Source organism: Cordyceps javanica, chromosome 1 (assembly GCF_051103115.1).
Source record: "Cordyceps javanica chromosome 1, complete sequence".
NCBI lineage: Eukaryota > Fungi > Ascomycota > Sordariomycetes > Hypocreales > Cordycipitaceae > Cordyceps > Cordyceps javanica.
In genome coordinates this window covers 8,238,401-8,255,186 of record NC_139295.1, presented here as the reverse complement: position 1 = coordinate 8,255,186, position 16,786 = coordinate 8,238,401, and the positions used below count along the sequence as shown (strand labels likewise).

The window sequence follows — 16,786 nt, the reverse complement described above, 5'->3', positions numbered from 1 at the left end:
AGCCTAGGCACGTCGTTTGCTGCAACCTCCATTATCACTAAAGTAGCATACTTGGTGATTTGCTTCGCTGCGAGAACTGTGCAGCTTCTTGGCGAGCTTCTCACGAACCTACATCCATTTTCAAAGGCTGCACTTTCACAAGCAATACACGACGCGACGGCTGACACCATGTCGGACAACGAGTCTCCCGCTGGCTCTCCAGCAAGAGAGGATGCTCCCATTGACGATGGCCAGGAGAAGGAATTCGAAGAGGAGGTGGCGGCTGCCGATTCCGACAAGGACTCTGACATGCTATCCGAAGTTGATGAAGACCAGTTTGAAGACTACGATCCTGAGACGGCCAACATCGAAGATCGGCCCGTCGACATTGATGAAGACGTTGCCCGCACGCTCAAGGTGTCGAAGCGAAAGCGCGTAGAAGCACAGCCCAAGAAGCCGCGCGAAGGTCGACGTGAAAAGAAACGCCGCGATCGCGATGACGATGTGACGATGGAGGATGGGTCTGAAGGGGACCAGGAGCGCAAACCTCGACGCCGCAGGGCCGCTGCCGAGGGTGAGCGGGCCCCCCGTGCTGCGCGGGCCAGCCGGGCGTCGCCGGAGCCGGAAAACGAGGAAAACCTGACGCCAGAAGAGCGCAGAAAGCGGGCGATCGATCGGGCGCTTGATGCAGCCATCAAGAAGGGGGGATCTTCATCGACAAGACGACGAAAGAAGGACGAAATTGTATGCCATTCCGGAGATTCTGACACCGCTTTGATTCAATACTGACGCGGCACACTAGGACCTGGAGGACGAAATCGATGAGCAACTGGCCGATCTCAAGGTGCAGATGGAGAGGGCCTGTTTGGCCGACAACGAGGCTCGGCGTGTGGGCCAGCCAGCTCTGCACAAGCTGAAGCTGCTGCCGCAGGTGAATGCGATCCTCAACCGCAACAATGTGCAACACGCGGTGCTGGATCCGGACACCAACTTTCTGCTGCATGTCAAATACTTTTTGGAGCCGCTGAGCGACGGGTCACTGCCAGCATACAACATCCAGCGCGATCTGTTTACGGCGCTGACCAAGCTCAACATTGAGAAGGAGTCGCTTCGTAGCAGTGGTATCGGCAAGATTGTCTTATTTTACACCAAGAGCAAGAAGCCGGAGCCGAGCATCAAGAGAATGGCGGAGAGACTGCTGGGAGAATGGAGCCGACCTATATTGAAGAGGACGGACGATTACAAGAAGCGCCACGTTGAGACGCGCGAGTTTGACTACCAGTACGTTGTTTTTTTTTTCTGCTGACTCGCGCCGCGACCCGACGGGACTCTGTCGGGCTCCCCACGGCGCTGCTCTTGCGGTTTTTCTTTGCCACCTGCAGTATTTACTGACTTGACTTGTTAGTGCCGCCAAGCTGCAGCAACGCCAAAAGGCCGGTTCGCAGTTTAGTCTCACGCAGCGGCCGGCGCAGTCGGCGTCGGAGGTGGAGAGGGAGAGAATGCTGGCGCCGACGCGGGCCAACAATGAGGCGCGCATGGCCAGCCTGCCGTCTAGCTACACGATTGCGCCCATGAGCACGTTTGACGGCAACCGGGCCAACGACCACCGGCCGCTGGGCGCAAGCGGCATGGAGGCGTTTCGCAAGATGACACAAAAGAGCAAGAAGAGGGGATGAAGACGACAAGACGAAGTTGGGAAAGACTTTTCGCCTTTTTCTTCAATTCTTTCTCTTTGTGCGTATGTATTGCTCAAGAATAGGCCGAGGTGGACGTGGTGCCGCATGCCAAAAAAGATGGCGTGTGTATTCTAGGGACATTGGCGTTGGGATTCGGTATACATGACTTACCTTTTGCATTCTGTTTCTGCTATCATAAAATGACAAAACAATGGATATGTGTTTGGTGTACTTTGGTGTGCGTGCGGTTGATGCTACGTCGTAGAGAATGGGCATGCTAGAAATGAGGGGGGGTGTATGCGGCTTGGAGTGCGCCGCAGCTTGCCTTGGTCCTGGTTTGATGTGGGACGGGAGGCTCGCGATTTTACCTTGGATCAGCAAGATGGATGATGAAATACGGCTGTGGATCTCGAGTTGACGAGTGCGAATGCTTCAAGTACTGAGTAGAGAGTCTGTGGTGTGAATGGCTGGCGAGCTACCCTCTCGGCCATGTTGGTGGGGAAAGAGTGTGGTTGGGTGGCGTGATGGGTAGGAGATTTAGTCATTGCGACCCAGGAGAAACAGAGAAGGAAAAGGTGAAGAATGGAAGAGGGTAAGAAAGATTTCGAGAAAGAGATGAACAAGATATCAACAAGATATCAACAAGAGAGAGACATATGATAAAGTTTAAAACGGCGAGGGAGGTTGGTGGTGATGACAGTGGAGACTTGGATGGCATGTACGCAGACACAAGGTGCAGCCCCAAAAGGGGACACAGAGGGGCGGCTTTGTCGGGACTGCAGAAAAGCAGCCATGGCGTCATGGATAGAAGGGTTCAAGGTTGAGAGGGCAGAGGGCTATCCGTAATCTACATAGATTCGTCTGTACCGAGTACGGCGTACTGGTAATGATTAGTGATTACTGATTGGTGGTAAGATGGGCACCAACTAGGTACGGATTAGTGTTGGTAAGTAGTGGAAGTGCTCTGCGCAGCGCGTACCCTACACCTGGCTTCAGCATTAGTATTGACCAAGAGCCGAGTTGATGCATGGATATATATGCATGTATTGAATGTGGGAATGAGAATGATGAAGGTGCTTCCTATTATTTTAATTTTCCTCCCCTCCCCTCCCCTTTCCCCCCTGCAAGAATGCAAGTACAGCGTACCCGGCGATTGGCTTTGTCATTCTCCATTGCAGTGATCGCTGCAGCCACTTTGATTGAGTCGTGTTCATTTAATGGAGAAACAATACCCAGGTACTTACTTAATGAAGGAGTAAAACAAGGACCCAATACATACATACATATAGGTATACATGTTTATATACGTTTATATATGAAATACAACATGTAGTACTTTTTGCACCTTGGGTACCCGTCTAGGTGATACTTGGGCTTGAAGGAAATGAGAGGAATTGAACCCCCTTCCAAGAGCCCAAACCGGCGACTGCAAGTGCCCAAACACCGAGGTAAGTACGGCCTTGTCTACTGGTAGGTAGGCACCCAGACAGGTACCTGGAACCTTAGTAAGTACTAGGTAAGTAAGTACGGTACTTGGCTGCCCGCTAACCTAGGCAGGTACCCGCCGGTACTGAGTAAGAAGTCTACGATTTCATGTCATCACACATGCATACACGCCCCTCCCACCTCGCGGGGGCACACCCACCCACCCCCCGGGGCATCACCTCTATCAGCCGCTGCATGGCCCTGCGAGGCGCACAGGCTTGTGCTGGCGCCGCATGCATGGAATGCCTCGGGGGCCCTGCCGTGCCTCAGCGCCCTGCCGTGCCTCCCTCATCAGAGCCCCCCCTGCCCGATGCTGGCGCGCGGCGCCGCAAGCACTCTTTCCGCTGCACCACGCGAGAGATGCTAAAGCGATGCTACTGGTAGTTGACTACCTAGTTGGCGGACACGGTCAGATTGGGTCTGCCTGCGTCACCTGCAGGTCCCAGGTTGCAGGTTGACAGTGATTGAGGGTTAGCTCATGGCTGAAAAAAAAAATAAAAATAAAAAATCAGGGCTTTATGTTTTCTCTTGCTCGTCAGGCATCGGGGGTTGGGCTGCGCCAATTACGCGCTGTGGATATATATATGTATACATGTGAAAAGAAAAAAAAAGGAAAGAGAGAAAGAGAGGAGAATAAAAGGCAGAAAAAGGCAAAAAGAAAGAAAAGAAAGAAAGAAGGCAGGAAAAAGAGAAAGAAAGAAAAGAAAGAAAAGAAACATCAACTCGTGCATGACCATCTTCGGCGTTGCAAGGCATCTGACACATGGCATCTGTCCAGTGAGGTAACCGGCTGACCCAAAAGCTAAATCCTTTGCGACAGACAACCAGACGCCGGGCTCGTCCTCGCTTTCTTCCCCCCGTCATCATTTCTTTTTCGCAGCGCAGCAAAAAATAGACCTTTTTCTTCTTTTTCTTCTTCTCGATTTCTCAAGACAACCTGCATCATCTACGCGACACTGCCATATTCGACACCTGACCGACCGACGGCAAGAGTCTCTGTTCTCTTCTTCCTTGTTCGTTTTTTTGGCTCCCCTCTTTTCGCAATTCGTCGAGAGCGCATAACCAGCCCTCCCCGCATGGGCCTTGTCCGGTCGCCACACGGTCACAATTAGTCGCAAGCCCGCCGCCCTCTTGCGGATTTTTTTTTTTGCGATTGACTGTTGCAAAACACAAGTACCAAGACTACACAAGCACACCGACCGGACACCATACCCCCTCGTGAGAACCGCGCGACGACAGGATGAATGGTAGCGAGGCTTCAGCAGAGGCCAAGCCGCCGCTGGCGTCGGGCGCCGTGTCCAACGGTGACAGTGTCGGTTCCAAGAAGCGCAAGAAGGAGGGGCTGGCGCCGATTCTAACACACAGCCCCGAGCCAACGGACAAGATTGGGTAGGTATTTCTTCTTCTTTTTTTCCATTCTTTGTTCTTCTGCTTTCTTTCCTTCTCCTTTTCTTCTTCCCTTTTTTTGTATGCCTCTTTACCACCTCTGTCGCGCCAAGTGGTCTTACCGAGTGGTTGCGCAAAGTGGTCGCGCCATACATCAGCTACAATCGCGCGCGCATTGGTACAGAACAAAGTGTTTGCATGCGCTGGACGTACGGGACATACGGGACATACGGGGCATACGGGACATACAGGATACAGGACGCACGCACGCAGCATCAAATCGACACCAGATACTACGGCGAGCCCGCCAGCTGGCCTCTAGCTCATCTTCTTTCCCCCCCACGGGCGACAGCTGAGACAGAGGTGTCTCGGACGAACAAGCGCGCCGACCAAGCCAGCCAATATCAAGCCGACAAGCAGAATTCGCGTCGAGATGGATGGACAGCGCATCAAATCCCGACCGCGCGACAAGGCGGCAGGACGGACGAGCGACTTTGTATATGGGGCATGGACGATGGAAATCTGCCAAGCGGGCAACCTGTCCGAGACATCATGCAGCTCCTCAAGGAAGAATGGGGTGGGAGGGTCATCTGTGGTTGGTGGGACGATGATGATGCATGCGGTCGAGCGGGCGGCGGCCCGCCGAGACTGCCCGTCTGTGCCTGTGCCTGTGCCTGTCGGGTCAAGGACGGAGAGGGCAGGGACAAGACCATCAGCAGGCATTGGGCATTAATTGCCAACGGCAGACGGACGGGCAGTGGATGGACAAGAATCACATCAACCTTGGTAGCGGCAGACGGGCCTTGGTTGGACGAGAGATCAGTCAACCATGGCCACGGCAGCCGTGCAGTGGACAGACGAGAGACAAATCACTCACGGCAACAACAGTCGAATCCTGCAACGGAAGACGGGCAGTCAACAGAAAAGGGAACATGGCAACCATCGCAACGACGTTAAGAGGGCAATGGCAGCCGACGACTACATCACAGACACAGAACCTCGCCTCTTATTATAGGCGTACGTCCAGGTGGCTGCTTGCTGGCCGAACTGGCCAAACGCTATGCTAAAACCTTGGACGCTAGCCTACATGGCTACCTGCCTGCATGGCTAGCCTGGATGCTAGCCCGGAGCCTCGGCCGCCCGCAAAACAAGACCCAGCCAGCCAGCTGCTGTTCCCCCACCGCTTTGCAGTGACTCTCAGCGGCCATCTCCAGCTGCCACAGGCTGTGTCTCTGGCTTCCACAGGGCTCTTTGCTCTTTTGGCTTGTGCTAGGTAGCTAGCGCTGGGCGCAAAAGCCCGCAAACGAACGAGCTGGGAAAGCTGGGAAAGCTAAGAAATCTGCACGAGGCCGTTGTTACTGGTGCTGGTTTTTTTCTTCTCACGCTCTTTGCTCTCATCTTTTGGCCCCAAAAGCTAGCTCTCCTTTTCCGTCAATTCTCCTTTCCATCCTTCCCTTTTGCTGCTACTGCCACGCCAAGGCTCTGCATCTACATTTTTATACGTTGGTTATTGGCCCGCGCAGGCTCTCCATAGACACCCGCCATCGTCTTGCTGCGCCTCACAACACGCCCGCCGCCGTCGCCGCCGCCGCCGCCGCCGCCGCCATCGCTACTGTCATTGTCATCTGCTTCTACCAAAAGGCCTCATCACAACACCACCACGCGCTAAACCGCAACCACACGCACACACACACACACCCACCTTTAAGTTACTAGGTCCCTGCGCTCATCAGCCCCGCGAAACAGCAGCCAGCATCTGCATCCGCACAACTACAGAGGCAGAGAGGCAGGACCAGGGCGCACCATCACACAACTAAGACGGGACCCCCCCCTCCTGCAGCAGCGCGACCCGACTCGACAAGACTCGACTCTCCCCGCCTAGATTTTCATCTCAGTCCTGCCGTCGCCTCTATTTCTTTTCGCGCCGTCCTCTCTCCTTGCCCGCTCAGAGCTGCGCAATGTTGACAAGATGAGCACCTTTATCAAGTCAAGGTTGCACCCCTCCTGCTGCTGACGCTGACGTTGACCGTCCACTACCAACCCCCCCCTCCCCCCCCTCTTCCCCCGCCACCATCACCGCCGTTCTCAGCCCATCATCGTTGGACCTCACGACACACCTTCTCGTCATTGTGCCACCACTGCCTCGCGTCCATTTATTTCTTTCTTCCTGCCCTGTGCTTTTCTTTACCCCAGCAGTCGGATTGGCCCCGACTATTTTTTTCTTCTTTACTGCGTCGTCTGGCCGGTCTGCATTGCCCTGCTAACCTCCACTTCCCCCCCTTCTCCCTGCGTGCCTTGGCAGTCGTCAACAGCTTCATCGCTTTGCCAAAAATTTCAAATCTTGCTAACGCTCCCCGCTCTCCTCTCGACGCAGAACTCAGCAGCTCGCTTCCGCCGTCACCGGGTCGCCCTCGTCCTCCTCCGCCGATGAACCCGCCGAGAATACTGCCGATGAGGAGGATTCCGAAGATTACTGCAAGGGCGGCTACCACCCCGTCCAGGTAGGCGAGAATTTCAAGGATGGAAAGTACACCGTCGTCCGCAAGCTCGGATGGGGTCACTTCTCCACCGTCTGGCTCTCGCGCGACAACAACTCGGGCAAACATGTGGCCCTCAAAGTCGTTCGCTCCGCCGCCCACTACACTGAGACCGCCATCGACGAGATTAAGCTTCTCAACCGCATCGTCCAGGCCCAACCCGACCACCCCGGCCGCAAGCACGTCGTCAGCCTCCTCGACTCCTTTGAGCACAAGGGCCCCAATGGCACCCACGTCTGCATGGTCTTTGAGGTCCTCGGTGAGAATCTTCTCGGCTTGATCAAGCGATGGAACCACCGCGGCATACCCATGCCTCTGGTCAAGCAAATCACCAAGCAGGTCCTGCTCGGCCTCGACTACCTCCACCGCCAATGCGGCATCATACACACCGACCTCAAGCCTGAAAACGTCTTGATTGAAATCGGCGACGTCGAGCAAATCGTGAAAAAGGTGGTCAAAAACGATGCTGGCGACAAGGAAAACAACAGAAACGGCCGCCGCCGTAGGAGGACCCTCATCACCGGAAGCCAACCTCTACCTTCACCTCTCAACTCATCCTTCAACCACTCAAATTTATTTCCCTCGGTCACCTCGCAGGCCAGTTTGGGTGAGATGCTAGATGGTATTTGTTTTCCGCCTCTCCTTGTTGCTTTTTCCCCCCGGCCTCGTCCAGGTGTGCTGACCGTTTCTAGATGCCAAGAAAAAGGATTCCTCCCTCAAGGATGACAAGTCACAAACTGATAAGTCTGCGTAAGTAAACATGCCATGAGAGACGGGCGGGGAGACGAGAGGGACAAGCTGCGGGAGAGGGAGAAATGACAGCCAAGATGGATTATATGCAAGCATGCACTCAAAACAACTGCTAATCGAGCCAGTGACATGCTTACCCGCGAGGTCTCGAGCATCTCCCTCGACAAGTCTCCCACCGCCGCCACAGGTGAGAAGCGCAAGGCCGAGGACGCACACGCCTCCGACATTATAAGCGTCAAGATTGCCGACCTCGGCAACGCCTGCTGGGTCAACCACCACTTCACCGACGACATTCAAACTCGACAGTACAGATCCCCTGAAGTCATTCTCGGCGCCAAGTGGGGTGCCAGTACTGATGTCTGGAGCATGGCAGCCATGGTAGGTTCCCCGACCCTCAAAGATAGGGCTCTTCTTTCGAGAACCCAGTTGTTGTCGCTCGCATCATCAAGTCCGCGTCCATTCGTGCTGACCACTCAGATCTTCGAACTCATCACCGGCGACTACCTTTTTGATCCCCAGTCCGGCACCAAATACGGCAAAGACGACGACCACGTTGCCCAAATCATCGAGTTGCTCGGACCATTCCCCCGCACATGCCTCACTGGCAAGTGGTCGCAAGAAATATTTAACCGCCGCGGCGAGCTGCGCAACATTCACCGGCTGCGCCACTGGGCTCTTCCCGACGTGCTACGCGAAAAGTACCACTTCAAAGAGGACGAGGCCAAGCGCATCTCGGCTTTTTTGACGCCCATGCTCGAGCTCATCCCCGACAAGCGCGCCAACGCAGGCGGAATGGCCGCGCATAGCTGGCTGGAGGACACGCCTGGGATGAAGGGCATCAAGGTTGATGGACTCAAAGTCGGCAGCAGAGGGGAGGATATAGAAGGCTGGTCCACGCAGTCGAGGAAACGAGCAGCATGATAATTGAATTTCTTTGATGCCTTTTTAACTTTACATCATCTTGGGGTGCCTTGGCATGTTCTTTTTTTTCTGTTTTTTTTTTCTGTTTTGGAATCTATGATGTGCGAGTGGGGGAACTGATGTGACATGGATGCAATGGTACACATTCGGGGACAAACGCGCCCTCCCCTCCCTAGCAATGCTGGTCTTGGTAGGAGTCTGGTATACGGTATAGACGAGACGCTGAAATGAAGTCATGTTTGTTATTGTACACATTTTGCTTGTGCTTTGTTTTCTTGCTTGGGCCTGAGTGAGGATGCGTCAGTCTATTAAAGGCAAGACAAGGCGAGGCAAGGCGAGGCAAGGCGAGGCAAGGCGAGGCAAGGCGAGGCAAGGCGAAGCAAGGCGAAGCAAGGCAAGACAGGGACAACAGCAAGAGCCGCTTTGGCGGAGTAGACATGGACGAATTGCCCGAAGCTACAAGCAGGGGATGCGAGATTTGACATTGTTCAGGATTGCATGAAAAAACAAAAAAAAAAAAAAGACTGTCAATCATGACGCTCAACCAGGGGCCGGTTGTTAGGTAAGAAGCAGTTTATTTTTTGGCTATAATAATACACCCCTCCCTCTACACACCACGCCACCACCAACTGGCTGGGCCAGCGGACGAGATGAACAAAAAAAGCAGACCAAGAAATCATGATGCTATGCCCGCGCACTGACGTAAATACACATAAAGAGCACAACAATGTAGAATAAAAAAGAAGAAGAAGAAGAAGAAAAGAAAAAGAATAAAACCAAAAGTCTCATTTGCTCTTGTCTCGTCTCTTGGTCGCACCGTCGCGTCTCTCCACGCCTGTCGCGGTAGATTGACCCTCTGTCGCGCCACCAACATCAATCGACGCGAGATCCTCCTCGCCCCTAATCTGCCTCTTCACGGCGTCTTCTTCTTCTTTTTCCTCATCTTGCTGTGAGGAGGCGAGCACCTCGTCGACGATTCGCTTGCCCTCGTCGACGGCGCCATTCGTCGCGTGGCAGCCCATGCAGCGCCAGACGCCGAGCTCCGCGAGACTGCGCGTGCCCGGCGGTGCCTGGCCGTTGACAAGCCGGCACGACTGGCAGAGGAGCACGATGCGGTTCTTGGGGAGCGTCTCGTCCTCGCCGAGGAGTACGTCAAAGATGCGGTCGTACCAGTGCGCCTCGGCGGGGCCGGTGGCGGCGGCGGCGTGCGGGACGGGTTCGGCCCGTGAAGGAGCAGGCGGGGAAGAAGGATGGGAGAAGGCGTTGGGAGCGAATTCGGCAGTGGGTTCAAGGGATCCTAGCTCTGGCGATGAAGTGCCGGCAGCGGGAGTTTCTGGATGTGTAGGAGGAGGAAGGGGAGCAGTGCGGTGCTGGATATTGGCTGTGGGAGGGGGCGGAAGACGTGTGCGATTCGGAGCGCCAGCGGGTGGAATGGCCTGCTGGGGCTGCTTGCCATCCCGACTATCGGAGCGCGAGACTTCCTTTTTCTTATCGCCGCCGTATTTTTCAATGAGCTCCATGGTCGAGTCGTACTTTGTGGCGTCCTTGAGTTTCTGAATTGTCTTGGCGCGCTCCTCCTGCTGATCCTTTAAGCGCTTGCTGAGGGAATCGGTGCGGAAGTTGAAATACGCGCCGACAGTCTTGCGCAAGAGGATCATGCTGTCGAGCAAAAGAGCAGAATAGAAACAAAGGTTAGCTTTCTTGCGCTGATTGATTGCGAGAATGAGTATGGGCGGGGGAGCCTCACAAGACGGGACCGCCGACCATGCCTGCCCATTCCAAGGCGCCCATGTTCCAGTATTTGACGACGACGAGCTGCACAATGGCGTAGACGAGGTATGCGAAGCCGAGGTAGAGAACCAGCAGGACCTTGACGCGGCGGGCGCTGGCGCGCGTCTTGTCCAGCGCCGTCTGCGTCGTGGTGATTCTGGAGGAGAGCGCTGAGAGCGTCTTCTCAAACGAGGCGGGCGAGGTATCATTGCTCTAGAAGATTGCGTCAGCTCTTTGCGTAGTAGTGCATTGATGGGAAGAGAGAAGACTGAAAAAAAAAAAAAACAAAAAAAGAAAAAAAGGAAAAAAAAAGAAAAAAAGGGACGCAACGTACACGCCATGGCCAAAAAGAGACCATGTTGAAAGTCGGGCAGCCCTGCAACGGGAGCCCAGCGCTTGCAGAGGTAGTGTTCGTAGAGAGGATGCGCCGTGAACGAAGCGGAGGAGAAGATGGACAAGAGATCAAAGACCGGGGAAGACGAAAGAAAGGCAAAGAGTATGAAGCGACGAGAAATGCTTGCGCGATCAATTCGGCTCACGCGCGGCCGGTCGAGGAAGTAGCATCAATCAGACTACTCTGATGATGAGCTGGCAAGCTTGCCTAACTAATGCTGCCGTTGTGACGGTTTTTGGTGGGGAGACGAGATCCGAGAGTGAAGCTGAAATAGGAAGGCGGTCAAGGTGGCTGGCGGAGGCACCAAGTAGGTTGTAGTTATACGTAACGTATAACCTATACATCACTCAAGCTCTTGACATTTTCCTTCTTCTTCTTTCTTTTCAACCCTCTTTCACAGTCACGTTCTGCACGGAACATTGGGCCCCTCGACTAATCTCCATGTCGTCTACTGGACGACTTATGATGCAAAAAAATACGGGGTGCCTGTAGCAACGACGTTGGACTGCGGCAGGGTGGCCTATTGCATCTTCGTTTTCATACCAAGCAGACTCAAATGGTACATTTTTCAAGACCTCGATTCAACCCTACTGAACTGTAGAACCCCCCCTCTTTACGCGCCATTCAAAAGACTGGAGGAATAGTACAACTCCAAGACTTCATGCACCATCCAGAAACGTTTGCATGACCTCGTAGTACTTGAGAGGTTGATCCAGGTGTGTCATATGAGCTGCACCGTCAATCACGACCGATTCCACCCTTTCAATGTTGTCGAGAAAAGGCTGGGATGCGATATGCTGCGCCCCCTCGAGCTGTCCCAGGATGACCAGCGTCTGCGCCGTGATCTGGCGCACCTCGTCGACAATGGACCACCCGCGCAACGCGCCCGTGGGCGAGAGCATGTTTGGACCATAGCTGCAGAGAAACGACGAGTTAGCAAGACGAAACAAGACTGTGGGATCATGGGAATTATTTCTCATTCTCGTACATGGTAAAGTACGTCGTGTCATCCTTGGCGAGCCACTCCAGCGCCGTCTGGAGCGGTGGTACGGGCCAAGGCTCCGCAACTGACAAGAGCCGACGCATAAAGTAGTCCAGTGCGGCTTTGCACTTTTCCGTGTCGTATTCGCCAGATTCTCTCGCCTCTGCGATAGCCTGCTGTATGCTCTGGGGAAACTTGCCAATCTCAAGGTTGGTGCCCTGCAGGTACAGCGCGTTGCTCGCCAGGCTGTTGGACAGGACGAGCTTGCGAATGTGCTGGCGATGCTCTCCGCGAATGGCGTACTCGGCCCCGAGCATGCCACCCCACGACTGCCCGTGCAAGTCAAACGCGCGCGAGCCGACGCCCAGATGGTCGAGAAGGTTGGAGAGCTCGGCGATGAAGAGATCAACGGTCCAAAAGGTCTCGTCGCCTCTCAGGTGCCGCAGGTGCGTGGAGCGACCGTTGCCGATCTGGTCGTAAAAGATCATGGGCCGGGTGCGCGACGCAAGCTGCTGCAGCGGAAGCAGATAATCGTGGCAAGCGCCAGGGCCCCCGTGGAGAAGCACGAGCGGGATAGCACCCGGGACATGCAGGTCGCCAATGACTTTATACCACGTCTCGCAAGGCGCGGAGACTCTGTCGATGCGGAACGGCGCCACGCCTTCTGTCGTAGGCAAGCTCGTCATTTCGGACGCTGGGGGCAATTTCAAGCAAATATATATATATATATATATATCAAAGCAGGCCGAGTCAGATGATGATGCTCAGGGACTTTTGAAAGCTGCACATCTTCATGTAGGAAACATAATTCCTGCTTTGCTTTGTATTTTTGAGTAGAAAAACCCCAGCCAGGGCTGCAGTGTCCTTAGTAACAGCCCAGCGCAGCAGCCGGGCTGCCCAAGCGAGTACGATCTACTCCGTAAACTGGCCAGCTGGCAAGGCTGCATGTAGGGGAGGACGAGGCTCTAGGACAATAACTGGCCTCTCGTGACCAAAAAAAATCTGTTATTAGGTCCATGATACCACGTCGCTGGGAGGGGGGCTTACCATTCTGGATGTGGCCCAGTTGTATCAACAGCAGAGATAAAGTCTTGATGTGGTTTTGCTTCAGCTTAGTTTATGGCTACATCTCAACAGCCTTTGCCTTGGTCCGGGATCATCTCTGCATTTTCTTTGTGTGACTACATGCCCTGTATGCACACGGCAGCTGGGTCGGTGTTGACTCGGTGCAAGAGTGCTAGGGTTGGAATTTGTGTTGTACGGAAACAAGGAGAATCGCAGAATAATAGGCAGCCGCGTAAAAAGCGGAAGAAAGGGTAGCTTCACAGTAGACGATGTCGACAGGTGAACGCAAGGTTTCTTAAAATGGACTGAAAATGAAGATGCGTTTCGAGTGTCGACAAATAACGTGCTTCAACCTTATTGTTCCTCTACTGGCCGGGTTATTATTAGTTTGCTTGAGCCTCTTGCAGGTGCGCCCGACTACTGGTAACCTCCTCATCTTCTCACAGCAGACTACGGTGCGAGATCTACCTCCAACTTACGGTGCTGCTCTTCTGCGCCCAATAATTCTACTTGCATCATCTTTCAAGCTGACACGCTGTCTCTCATGAATAAGGCCAATTCACAAAAAAGGCTGGCGGCTACCGCCGTTGCTTTTCTAGAAGAGACTTGCACCATCTGCCCCCCAACACAAGTTGCCGTTGCCGCGTCAAAACCGGAGTGCTGCTTGGCGTCTCGCGCGTGAATGAAAAAAGGAGTTTATATGAGGAGAGCAGTTTCGCGGGCCAACATGCACATATGCTGTGGCCATGCGTGTTGTCAAGGTGAAACCCGTCTCGCACATTGTCCTTCGACTGGCTCCGCAGCAACTGTTCTGGACAGAGTCAGGAGTGGACGCTCGGAAAGAAATCATCCATTGTACTTGGGATTAGAGTTTCTCTTGTAGATATTCTCTATGCTCATGTATTTCGGCGCAACTCGCCGGCGAGGTCTCAACCATGATTGCCACACAATGTTGCATCGCAGCCCCCCCACCCGTTTCGGATGAGTATTCGTCCAATTCCCTGCTGCTGCCCAACCATGGCGCCATAGTAAAGGATTCGCTATTTCCGCGGTATCAAGTTCCGCACCTCGGCCCGCCCTGACGGCGGCCGCGCATGGTCGCAGAGGCAGCACCGACTGCTAGATCGAGTCGCCCCGATCGCCGCCCAGCGTCGGGCAGGTGCATAACTTAATTTTCTTCATGTTATATCCCCGCAAGACGCTTTCTGCGGCATAGAGTGTGTCATTGACTCCCTGAACATGGCATGCTGCCGTCTACCCCGAATCAGCCGCGGCATGCCCATGGACGCCACTGCAAACGGTCAGCAGCTTGAGTGAGTACTTACTTACAGTCCACCGTGCGGCGAGTCGACGTGATTGCTCTAAACATGTCGCAAATTTTGTATTTATTGAGATTTAAAATTGACCTACTAGTGATTTATGTCACGCGGCATCGTGAAACGGCGCACAAAACGCACTATCAATGACTTGGTGAGTTCTAGCAAGTCTTCGGTCATGATCAACGGGCACGCTGGTGTACAACCCTTTGTAACACTCTGCACAGGAAACAAAAACAGACTTCGTACAGCTGTCACAACTATTCGAACGATGCCACTAGTCTACAGCCCACGGGGAATGCCAGCTAATGAGCCTTGATACGCCTGGCCCGCAGCCGCGGTGCTCAAACCAGACCCCAAATCGGCCACTGTGGCTAATCAAACGCTTCACCACTTGACAAGGCTCCGCTGCGGGTAATGGGGTAGAATGGGAAGTGGCTGCTAGCACAGGGCTGCCACCACTGTCACTGCTTGCGCCCTGTCACGAGGCCAGGACAATGGAGGCCGCAGACTAGGATACTATTCTTCATGGTGATCGCGCTGTAGCAGCCGTGCAACTGGTACCTGATATTGTGGCGAGATTGCCAATCGCCAACTGTAGTGGAAGACCCATAATGACCAGTCGGCCTCAACCGCCGGAGGGGAAGTAGTAGTTGCGGGGATTGTGCCACAGTAAACGTGTCGTGCCACCTTCGACATTGCTGGCAGAATAGTTTCTTTTCCCGGGTGCTTTTCCTAAATAAATTACCGAGGTTAGTCAAGTACTGCTGCAGCTAGCTATCCGTACTGGCAATTAGAAAGAGATGATGCCGTCACCACTAATACTTTTACACGGTAAGCGGCTGAATGTGAATGGAGCGGAAAACACATTCATATCACCGTATATGACTTTAGGTTTGGCTTGATCCATTGTAAAGTGTATGGGCAAGAGTTCAGCTTGGGTGCTGCCATGCTCTGAGTACTGCAGAACATTAAGATTCAACATAATGCCCGATGATGTCTTATGTATGCTGAGGTTTTCGGGTCTGTAAACAGCATGCGTGCGCTGAGAACGACTCTACTGGTGAAAAGAGTGCTGTTTCTCAGCTATTCGAGAAATTAATGCAATAGTGATAATAAGCTGGTAAGCCATCAGCTTCATTGTGGGAATGAAGCGGCGATCATCTTGATGGCCGAGGGCGGAGTCGCCATCCGGTCCATTGACTTTGCTGAATTGCTTGTCTGAGTGAAACTTGCAGTTCAAATACGAGTCCGACGTTATGAAATTACACATAATTACACAAAGCATATCCTTGGGTCAAGAAGAATCTGATGTTACCCGAAATCGTCATTTGCAGAGCGAATAAAATGATAGCCTGAAAATCGCCGCAAGAGTGGCCTGGTTCAGCTCAATCGCGGGTATAGATTCAGAAGACAAATGAGTCAGGGACCTTGTTGAAAATGTGTTACAAATCATTCAAACAATCTCTTATACGTAATTTACAGTAGATGGTGCTACATTGCCGATGATGAATCAAAAACACGCAAAAGTGTCTCTTGCTGTATATTCATCAGGGCGATCACCAGCACCCTAGTCGACTTCTTGCCCGTGGTCTCGGGAATTCTCATGAATATTGTTGCGCAAATTTTACAAAGAGCTCAGCCAAAGACCCTTGGTCAGTTGAGAAACCAGGTGTACTTCACACGTTTCGGGAGGGAGCGTCACGAAGCGGTGAGTACGTGAAAGACAACAAAGCAACGCAAACACGCGTCAGTGTAGCCAAGCTCATGACTTCAAATTTCAGAAAAATCATCAACCAAAATGAAGAATCAGGAAAATTAAGTCTAAACCGAAGTCTGAGCTTCGCAATATAGAGAACAGAGAGACAAGCTCACAACAAGGTTGTGCGCTGTGGCAACCTAATGACTTTAGGACCAACAGCTTGAAGGCTCTTGCAGAGTCACATCGCAACTAGTCACCCACCAATGGAAGAGAAGAAGGACCATAAGGAACGCTAATGATAGCAAGGTTCTTTGCGGAATATACGAATAAAAAGGGACAAAGTGGCTCTTTCTCTGTAGCATGTTCAATCGCCCCTACAGTAGTTTCGAACTATCCTGTGACATCTGAGGCAAAAATAACTGGCACTGTATATATCTGAGGGCACGCTCTTACAAGTGTAGGCCCTGAAGTCTAGACTCTTTTACTGACTCGCATCTCTGTGAACTTCACTCGCACCAGTGGCAGGAGCGTCCTTGCAGAATCAAGAGTGAACAACGATACAGAACTAGCCCTGGTCGCTTCCGCCCGGGATATCCTAGTCATGTAAGTTGACAACACTATTCGGATGGAAGTTGAAGTGTATCGGCGTCGTTTCATAGCTGCGGGAGGATTTGTTACAGATTTAGTATGGGGTCCAACCCCACGTCTCGACGGCTGTCAAGCGGGAGCTCGGCTCCATCCATGTAACGGCCTAGAACGTGGAGAAATGAGCTATCGTTCCTTGTGACAGACTGCCCTGTTGTGAATTCCCCTTATGCAGCCC

General features: G+C 53.1%; 4 protein-coding genes across 4 annotated transcripts; 2 read left to right on the top strand and 2 right to left on the bottom strand.

The window, feature by feature from the left end:
- Positions 1-168: 168 nt before the first annotated feature.
- Positions 169-1,655, top strand: V2A60_002519 (transcription factor SPN1; the record flags this gene model as incomplete). Its single annotated transcript, XM_083253868.1, has 3 exons — positions 169-723; positions 782-1,260; positions 1,385-1,655. 3 exons carry the CDS (start codon positions 169-171, stop codon positions 1,653-1,655), a joined length of 1,305 nt encoding a protein of 434 aa, XP_083109994.1.
- Positions 1,656-4,380: 2,725 nt separating this feature from the next.
- On the top strand, positions 4,381-8,734 carry V2A60_002518 (kinase-like domain-containing protein; the record flags this gene model as incomplete). Its single annotated transcript, XM_083253867.1, has 5 exons — positions 4,381-4,529; positions 6,901-7,685; positions 7,756-7,813; positions 7,939-8,191; positions 8,291-8,734. 5 exons carry the CDS (start codon positions 4,381-4,383, stop codon positions 8,732-8,734), a joined length of 1,689 nt encoding a protein of 562 aa, XP_083109993.1.
- Positions 8,735-9,519: 785 nt separating this feature from the next.
- V2A60_002517 (lunapark family zinc ribbon domain-containing protein) lies at positions 9,520-10,862 on the bottom strand (the record flags this gene model as incomplete). The annotated part of the gene is made up of 3 exons (XM_083253866.1): positions 9,520-10,393; positions 10,482-10,717; positions 10,839-10,862. The coding sequence occupies 3 exons, from the start codon at positions 10,860-10,862 to the stop codon at positions 9,520-9,522; spliced, it is 1,134 nt and encodes a 377-aa protein (XP_083109992.1).
- A 695-nt stretch (positions 10,863-11,557) lies between these two features.
- V2A60_002516 (uncharacterized protein) lies at positions 11,558-12,566 on the bottom strand (the record flags this gene model as incomplete). Its single annotated transcript, XM_083253865.1, has 2 exons — positions 11,558-11,813; positions 11,887-12,566. 2 exons carry the CDS (start codon positions 12,564-12,566, stop codon positions 11,558-11,560), a joined length of 936 nt encoding a protein of 311 aa, XP_083109991.1.
- Positions 12,567-16,786: the final 4,220 nt, after the last annotated feature.